Below are 10,122 nucleotides of genomic sequence, written 5' to 3' on the forward strand. Positions count from 1 at the left end.
GGGAGATAAGCATTGTTTCCTAAAACAATGGGCCACTTCCAATATACCCCCTCCTCTTCACAGACTCTCAAAGACTGGCACTCTCATACCCTCCACGAATATAGTGTGTGAAAGTAAGAAGCTGTCAAGAACTCCCGAAAGGGAAGGTTATGAGAAAAGTCGCTTTTTGGCTTTAGGAAGTGAACAGATTGAACGAGTCACTGTAAACAAACAATGGTGGATGGTGTTGCGGTTTGCGAATTCCAACACTCAGGAAAACTACATGCACGGGTGGAGACGTCGAAAGTTTCATACAGTGGTATTTATGACAGAACAAGAATTGGTCTTTGGGGGGTTGGTTGTCAGATTGTGGATTTACTTTCACTTTTGTGACTAAGGGACTGACATCAAGTTCTATCCGATCACAAAATCCCACTATTTGAATGAAAACTCTACACTAGATGCTTATCTGCAAAGCTCATTTGAATTCTGAATCAACTTTTAGTCCATTGAGTGCTTTCTTAATAGTTTTCATTTTTCTTTCAAATTGCTCTCTTTTCATTATACTTTCCGCATTGGCAGGCTCATCACAGTTTCCCAGTTTCTCATATCTCATTCCTACCCTCTAGCTCCAGCTTGATGGGATTTCATCATCACTTTGACCATAAATCAAACAACTAGCAAGGATGGGATTCACAGAGCATTTTTAAGAAGTGCCATGGTGAATCCTTGGTCAAGCAAAAAACATGCTATATATGCATTTCAGACTGTAAATGTGAAAAAAGTCTAACTAAGTAATCATGTTAAAGAACAACAAAGCCTACAGTTTAACAGTCTTCACAAAAAGGTTGTTGAAATATTTGCTCTCTATGAAGGTATAGTAAAAAGATTAACCTTTTGATGACTCTGTAAACTTTGTGAATAGGCACCTGAATGCGATATCGGTTTTCTGTTAAGGGTGTCATAAACCTAGAAAGACGGGGCTTATTTGTGTCAACTTTTCATCAGCTTATGAGATTTTACACAAAACGGTCTTCAAGGGGCAATAACCGTGAATTCCATCTCATTGACCCAAAAGCTTTCTCAATGCGCTGAAAAGAACAGAGTGACAGAATGGAACAAAGAAAAACTTTCAGCACTTCAAAGGCCAAGGTGAAAGTCAAGTGCTACTTGAAACTCACAAAAGATCTTTATCATAGTCATGCATTGCTGCGTGTTTTAAAGCGGGTCTTCTAAAGAGAACATTGTTCAACATGATAAAGGTTTTCCCTGACTTGGATGTGTTTGCTGTTTTGCAATGGCATAAAAATAATGCTTCTTATTGACTGACCTTTAAGGAAGAGGGGTCGGCAAGAGCAAGGGCTTGTCTCCTTAGTTCAGCTATAGTCATTTGACATTGCTTGCACAGATCTGCCTTCGTCTCTTCCCTGTCCGATTCTGAGACGCTCACCGCTCCTGCGCCTTCAGGTGGTGGTCTACTGGCGCACCTTTCCTCCTCCACTGATAGTCTTTTCCTTGGACTGAGCTCGAGTGAAAACGAAGACTCTCCACTCGAACAGCCTTCAACCTTGTGTAAAGAAAACATTCATATTATAAAATGCTCATCTGTCAAATACAGATTTTGATGTATTTAAACTTGCCATTGAAACTATATTCATAACAATTATCTGGGTGGTTGCAAGCCACTACTCTACTTACAAGTAATCACAGGCTAATAATTCTAACGTTCTAATATTGTAAATACACTTTAAACAATATGTAAAGTGTGACCCAACTTTAAGATACTTTCAAGGAAAATAACATCCTAGCGTGTTTACAAAAGGACTTACAGTTGATCGGCTGATCTGGACGTCTCCATGTGAATCCCCATTCGTTAAATCCATCTCAGTTTAAATGATTAAAACTTTCAATAGTGCACTTACCGCACTTTTTCTAAAATCGTACTACGCACATGGATTAGGGACGCAGTTCCTGAAGAGTTGTTTGTAGCGCAAAACAATAAGCATGATTTAACTCCCGTGGTGAAGATTGGCTTTTCTGTAATCCCATGACGACTCGTAGTCGAAGTTTGTTTGACTGCTGTCAATGTGCGCTGCTCGGTCACTTAGCTGGAGGGGTGGAGCTGCGCGCTTTGAGTGTTCTGCAACTTTTACAAACATGCGCTATTAATGCGGTGGTTGTGCAGTTAGTTTACACTTCCTATTTACACAATAACATGAAAACAAGCTTGTGTCATTTAATAAATCACTTAGAGGTAAATGAGAAACAAATTAATGTTAAACCCAACGAATCTTTTTTAAAATAACTTAACCCGACATACGGTCACATCATCAAAGCTATTAACTGGTCATTTACATTTCCGGGTTCTGACATAAATTACGTCACCTTTTATATTACAATTCATTGCTTTAGTCTATTGATGTGAATATGATGTAGACTACTGCCGCTGCTTGTCTGAATATGTCATGTGCTAATGTCTGGCGCCACCCTCTGGTATATATTTTTATTGGCGCCTACCACCTTTCCGTCTGCAGGAAACTATAAACGTTTAAATATTTAATTATTCATCGCTAAATATTTGATATTGGTGATGTGTCTATTTAGGTCACGTGACGTTAAATCACAAACCATAGCCTGTCATCCCAATCCCCGCCTCATTCAATCCTTTGTCTCTGAAAGCGCAACTGGTCCAATAATCCATCAATAACGGACCGTTTGACGCGAGCTCACATAGGAAAAAATACTTCAGTCTGCTGTTTTAGAACATTTAAGATGAGGTTTGGTTTGACTTCAGCCCTAACACGCATTTTGTTTAAACGTTTTTCGTACGCTTCTGCTGTTTTTTCCGCGAAGTTTGGATCATTTACTTCTTTCATGTTTTTCGTGAATTGTACATTTATACATACGAAGCAAACTACATCTTTTAACATGTTGAGTATACTGCTCATAGGGATGTCTTTCTTCCTAAATTAAACTTGCTTGTTTTATGATAATGGTTACATGCGCAACAATTTCACCAAACAGTCAGTGTACGCCGTTTAAAGTCGCGTGAGCTATTGTTGCTGAACATGTACTTGTTGCCTGGAACAATTCATGAGACTTAAATAAATTCAAATAAACGTGCGGGCTTCAGTTTAAATTGCTGTGGACGAGGAGAACTGTTCGTGGTGCTGAAATAAAGAAAATCCCAAACTCCAAAACCAATGGTATTCTGTCATGCAGATTTGTGATAGCTCGTAAAATATATTCCTATGACGGGCCTAAAATGTTAAAATAAGTGTTTTTAAAAAACAAACCTTCTACTTTCAGTTCTACCCACTGTTAATTGGTCAACATAGTCCTAAAGGCTGTGATATGCTTACCTTGGCTTTTCTCTTTAAAAGATGGCTAGTAAATCCAAAGATTATGTCAGCATCCACGTAAAACGTCCCCAGGTCAATCAAACTGGGCTTCTGCTTATCCGCCCCAGACGACCCGTTAGAGTTTTGTAAATCCATCGCGCGAGTGTGGATTTATTTCCTCGCCCAGTTTATGACAAACGTGAAGTCATTTCAGATTTCTGAAGTTCGGAGTCATTTACAGATTGTTCCCTCTGATTCCAAACCAGTTGCATAGTTTTATCCAGAGGTTTCTTTTTAGATACATCCAACTGATAATTCATCTAGATATTTCCGCTTCCTTTCCAACTTGCTTGCCACGAATAATCATACATCCAGATATTGATAATCATCAAAGCAAGAACCCCGTGCAATCCATCTATGATCCATGGGCTGTCAGTGTACATCCTTGTGCGATAGGCTGTCTACGCCTTGTCTTGTCTACACTGTGTCTTGGAGTGAACTCATGCGAGCGTGTTGTGGGCTACCTTGAGCAACTCCACCTCTTTCTCTCTCTGTGCTCTGATACCCGCGTGGCGGTCTGTCGGTCTCGCGGCTGATGCTAAATCAGTGTGCGCACAGCGGACCACGCTGTTAGAGCTCAATGCCTCATTTGTGATGTGAGTGAGAAGACTAAAGAACCTGGAAGCATGGACTGACTCCAGTGCAGACAAGGATGCTCAACCTGAAGACAAATGTACTAGATTTTGATTAATTGTCGCTTTGACTATATCCGACAGATTCCACTCTGACATTCCCTGTTTTGGATTAATGCGACATTCCACACGTAATCCATGTTTTTGCTTTTGAGAGCATATTTCAGCATAGAATGATTCAAGATTTATAATTTGAGTGCGTTTAATAACATAGCCTATTTACAATTAATAGAAGTAGCCTATTCTATTTGCGCGACAAGAAGGGCTATAATATAACATATATATACATGTTTAGGCCTAATTATTACGTTATAACTAAAATGAACTAGATGTGTTGAGACCTCAATCTGAAAACTGAAAAATTGCGTTAAAGGGTTCATCCACACATGACATTTCATAATTTACTCATCCTCATGCAATTCCAAACCTTTATGTATTTATATGTGAAACAAACAATTAACACAAAACATTTATTTTAAAACGTGTCAGTAGGTTTTGAATACCAGATTCTTTACCAAGCGGACCGTACCAAAGACTCCCCCTTGCATGTTTTAGAATACGAAACCTGGCTGTTATTGAGCAGCTTAAGTACGAAGCTTTATACTCTAGATAAAGTCTGTTATTTGCTGGGCTTTGAAAGCCGAACACACGGTATTATTGCTGTCCTCTTAATAAAACTCTTATCTCAAGCATACAGAGGAGCGCGTTGTAGATAAGCAGTCAGACATTATTGCTATAATATACTCGTTTCTGTGGACTGTCCTTTGAAGAAACGGCATCGTTCCTCCGATTAAAGAAATTAGCCAATTGACTGCTGACAAGTTTGATTGTGAATAAGAAGTGATATTGGGTCATCAACTAATCCCAATATTCTGCGTCGTAAACTGCATTGATAGCCCGAGGCTTTGCAAATTAGTTTTTCAGCTCTGTATTGAGTGGATGGGGGTCACTCATACATTAATCCTTTTGGGTTTGATGATTACAATCCTTTGTAAAGGTGATTTACCACGTACACAAGCCGTTTGGCTCACTCCCCTCTACTGAACGGCACAGGGTCATCCCGAAACGATGATGAAATTCCGCAGATCGAGTCTCGTGGGAGAGCAGCTCGACATCTGCTGCCCTTGTGCATGTAAGCAAATCGCTCCGGGCTTCTCGTTAAGACCCCTGAAATATTTTCCACCCTAACGCACCACACCGAGCTTCAGCAGTGGGGTGCAAGGCACAGCGTTTAGCGTATATTGCCGCTATTTAGGACGAGCCTCAGAGATCTAGAAGAAAGCGACGAGCGCATTAGAGGACTCGGATGAACAGAATATTTGATTGAACTGAACGCTCATGAATAATTTATTCACAATACGGGACAGCAAAATGTGGGTCCATTGAAGCATTAGACTAGAGCGAGTTTCTATTAACATCAAACAGCAATGTTTAGTTTGGGGATTTTTGTTTTGGACAGTTTTAAATAATGTGACGTACGTGAGGTGTTGTTTAATACAAAGCAAGTGACTTTAAACGGGTCAATACACTTGTGTTAATGTAGGGTATTGCGTGTTTGTTAATATGCGTCTATTTTCAGCAACTTAAATGGCTGACACGCTTAGATATTAAAAAATGTGTTTTTCTCTATGTGTAGCACGAATTTATCTTAAAGCATGCAACTTTTACTTGCAATTCATGAGATCTCAAGTCTCCTCTGTCCCTCCAGATTCCGAGATCCATCGATTTGTTCACAAACAGTTTGATATGAACAGCGCATGTTTGATTCACAGCATGGTTTTGTCACGCTCTAATTAAAAGCAGTGTCACAGGTTGGCCTTTTGCTTACCTAATGAACTGGTGAAACTGTTGAGACGCGATAATTGTTCCTATTGATTTGCACGACAGTTTGCGTTCATCTGTGTTTATATGTTCTCGTCACGTATAGTGGTTCCTTTGTCAAACCTTAGGACAACGTGTTAAATCTTAAGGCTGGGCCAATTTAATCATGTGGACAAACGAATGTCGAAGGGCCAGCAAGGACCGTCAGTGGTACCCAGGAGAATTGGGAAGCTTGCGTTCAGCACCACGGACAGCAGTAGCACACCACTGTGTAAACGACGACTGGTGTGGTCAGTTGTGTGTCTGTCTTTGTAGCATTTAACTATGGACAGTGTGTGTTAAACTCCAATGTGGATCTTTAAAAAAACATACGATAGACACCAAAACAATTTTTTTAAGAGCTAAACATTCATAGAAGGAAAGGGGGCATAAGAGAGAAAGACTGAAACTTTTAACGAGAAAAGGACTTGTAGTAAGCTCATCCATCTGCTCCCCCCCCCCCCCTACAAAGAAACAAGCGTTGATCTAAAACTGAAATAATCTAAATTTAAAAAATCGAATTTTACTCTATATTGTTCATAATAGGCCTGCTCTAGGAACACCCCAAACCACAAAGAATGTACAGTATGTGTCATATTATATATCATATGTGACCCTGGATCACAAAACCAGTCTTAAGTGGCACGGGAACATTTTTAGTAAAAGACAAAAAAACACAGTATGGTTCAAAATTATACATTTTTCTTTTATGTCAAAAATCATAGGATATTAAGTAAAGATCGTTTTCCATGAAGATATTTTGTAAATTTACTATTTACTTGTGAGTGGATGGCCTGCCACAGTGCCCCTGATTACCAACTTCAATGGCAATTTTCTCAATATTAAATTTTTTTGCACTCTCAGATTCCTGAGTTTTAAAAGTTTGTATTTCTCAGCCAGATATTGTCCTATTCTGACAACTCATATATCAATAAAAATCTTATTTATTCAGCCTTCAGATTATGTACAAATCTTAATTTCGAAAAATTTACCCATAAGGTTTTGGGTTCCAGGGTCACATATTAGTATTATATGTAACCTGTACTCTTAATTTATTGTTTCAAAGTAGGCCTAAATAATAATCTTAGATATTATTTCTATATTCTTTTTTTTGCTAAAAGGTACAGTTAGCAGTCACCTTTGTGATCAGTTAAAGCAAAAATATAGCATTCATATTTAAAAAAAATCATACTTTGGTCAAGTCTATTTTATGAATGTACGATGAAGTCAAACAAAAACTTTATAGTCAACATCTGGTTTTTGCAAGTAAAAAAGGCTCATGCGTTCATTAAAAACTGATAAGTGAATCCAGCAAAACAATCAAATACCATTTTCAGTTGTTAAAATCAGCCTATCTTTTAAGAAATGTGATTGGTAGGCCTGTAACAATAAAACATTTTTTTTGTTAAAATGTGTTATTGGGGGGTGTTAGAATAAGAACAATTTATGAAAACGAACATACTGTTACCTTTAAAACCTCTCACTAAACCTCTTATGAACAAATTGTTATCATTGACCACCAGTGAATGTGCTTGTAAGATATCAGTCTGTCTAGCAATTTTATGAAGCATTTTTCAAAATGATCTTATAATGAAATAATTGTTATGTCTTTAAATCGATATTTATTTAATAGTTACATTTTATATTTATTTTTACAGATAACAAAAGTTATATAGTTATTCAACTAAAGTTGTGCATTTGAGTGTCTGTTTGGTGGTTCTTAGAGAATGTGCAAGCTTCTGAATACTGGATTCATGTAATATAAATATGACATAACTACAGTAAACCTTTACTTAGATTAGATGCCATTTAAAGGAACAAAATACAGTATTTATTAAAGTTTACAAAGTGACCCAGTTTAGGCTGAAAGAAAATGGGCTAACATCTTGGTAGTTTTTTATAACTTTATTTTATTTTTAAAGAGACTATCACAATATAATTCACACTGTTAGTTGAAGCTTGGTTTCAAATATATAAAATATACAAATATGTCAAGTTACTTTCAGATCACATCCTATTCTTCCAACCAGTCTCTGTAAATGCCTTGCTCTGCTTGGGTTATTGATGTTTTGTACAAACAAGTACTATTCTGCCAGCTCTTTAAAACAGTTTGCCTAGATTATCTAAAAGAAATATGACACCCAGATGGATATGGCTTATGCTATTTTACCCAACATTACCCACTGAAAAAAGAGAAATGTCAGAATCATTACACTGCATACTTTAAACACATCAAGGCAGGCCGTCAAATAAATACATAAATAAATAAACACTTAAGAAAGATTTCATTGACCAAATAAAGTCAAACAAAGAACAATGTTGCTCCCCATCTATTAAACATTCAATGTGATATATAATGTAAACATTTATAGGGTCAGCTTGAATCCGTGTTGTCGTCTCTTCTTGTCCCACAACCAATGAAAATGTCTCCCTGATCAAGTGGTCCTAAACATTTCACAATTTTGAGATAGAACTGTTGAACTGTTAAGAACCACTTCACCAGAGAGACCGAATGAAGACCAGACTCGATGATATCCTAAAACGTGCAGGTCCTTCTCTTTAGCAGAATCAAGATTGTTCACAAGTAGCTCATGCGCTTTAAACAGAAGTACCGAATGCAACTGAACGGCACGAGGCGCGTAAAAATAACCGAGAACTTAATGCGGCCGCTTAAAATGTAACGCGCATTACGCGACCCGCTAAAACTACTGAACGCGAGAACGCGTCACATTTATACGACCTCTTATCGAAGCCTGCGCCATACAACTTTTGGAAAAGTATCTCCTCCTTAGAAAGAAACCTCTTCGTAACCAAACAGCACGTGGAGCACCGGCTTTTCATGTCGTCCATCCAAAATATGCGTCCCAGAACAAGCAAATAAAGAAAACTCTTGCTTGATGTTTTTTTGGAAGTGTCCTCGTGTCATCTATACACTTTTATGCATGTGCGGTGTGCCTTTTATACTCTTGGTACGTGTACAATTCACACTGGTCTTTTCATTCAGACTGGAATGGCGACTCTGCAGGTCCGACTGGATTTTCTGGGTTGTCGGGGCAGGAAAGAGCTATAACCATCTTCCACGTGTTTTAACTCATTCATTTATTGCCCTGAAAGTTCACTATGTGCTATAAATCTGCAGTGTTGATCTATTTTATATCCGCTTGTTTCTATTGCTATAAATGATTAGCCTACACAGTTGCCTCACACAGGTGTGCTAGTAGAAGGACGTGTAGCTCATATGTTTGAAAACTATTTTTCTATTTCCATTTGTCTGTTGCTGTATTAACCTAACAAATTTAATTTTGTAAAATGTTCAAAAAGTTTACTGTATTTAAAAAAAGTCATTTAAACATTTAAGTGTAGCTTAAGTATCCAAAGATTTGGGGCCACTGTATGGTCTCATATGAAAATCAAAAATATTTAAAACTGTGTAGCATTCCATAGACATGTGTATCCTTGTATTTATAAAGTCTTGTGATCAAAAGAGGGTGGAAGAATCTGAGGTTACTTAATCACAGGAGTTATTTAACAATTGTCATCTGTTTTACCTTATATGGGTATGTGAGTTAAGTCAAATTTTTCATGAAACTTTAATTTTTTCGTTGTGCTTAACACATCAAACTATTCATTTTCTTGACTGTAACAACATTTTAAAACATCTTATACTTTTGGCAACAACGGCACAATTTATAATGTAGCCTTGTAATATTTTGTTTGTGTGACAATTTTTATTTCGAACAACACATATTTATTGTCATTTTTCACACTACAAACAGAACACTGGCATGTGCTGACAGCTTGCATAAGAACATAAAGACAAGCTGTTGCAATTTTATTGCTACAATTTAAAATGCATCTATAAAACCTTATAGGCAACTCCTCCTGAGGTCCTCTAAGAAGACACTGATTTACTAAATAACAACATTAAGGAAAAAAGAAAAAAAACTCACATTCATACACTTATAATATTTTTTGGTGAACAAACACTTTTTGTTTTTGATAGTCACGTTGATAGATTTTACAGCATCTTTTAAATACAGCACTTAGGGACATTTCCACACTTTACTGCCACGACTACTGTATATGATTCAAAATACATTCACATCAAGTATACAAAGACAAGTGGATTAACACATTAAACATTAATATAGTTTCAAACTGTATACATATTAACTGACTACAAAATAACCTGAGCCAATCACAAAAATAATGGTGGCCAGTCAGAACAAATAAGTACAAATGATAACAAA

General features: G+C 37.2%; 1 protein-coding gene across 2 annotated transcripts in view; it reads right to left on the reverse strand.

Annotated features, from left to right (window-relative positions):
* Window positions 1-2,020, reverse strand: part of kif26ab (kinesin family member 26Ab) — a 72,860-nt gene extending 70,840 nt beyond the window's left edge. For both annotated transcript variants that reach the window (XM_056768373.1, XM_056768371.1), the window contains exons 1-2: window positions 1,809-2,020; window positions 1,310-1,546 (exon numbers count right to left, since the gene is read on the reverse strand). In XM_056768373.1, coding sequence (XP_056624351.1) covers window positions 1,310-1,546; window positions 1,809-1,862 — 291 coding nt within the window. In that variant the 5' untranslated portion in view covers window positions 1,863-2,020. The remainder of the gene's footprint in view (window positions 1-1,309; window positions 1,547-1,808) is intronic.
* Window positions 2,021-10,122: the final 8,102 nt, after the last annotated feature.

The sequence above is a fragment of the Triplophysa dalaica genome, chromosome 15, assembly GCF_015846415.1.
Source record: "Triplophysa dalaica isolate WHDGS20190420 chromosome 15, ASM1584641v1, whole genome shotgun sequence".
NCBI lineage: Eukaryota > Metazoa > Chordata > Actinopteri > Cypriniformes > Nemacheilidae > Triplophysa > Triplophysa dalaica.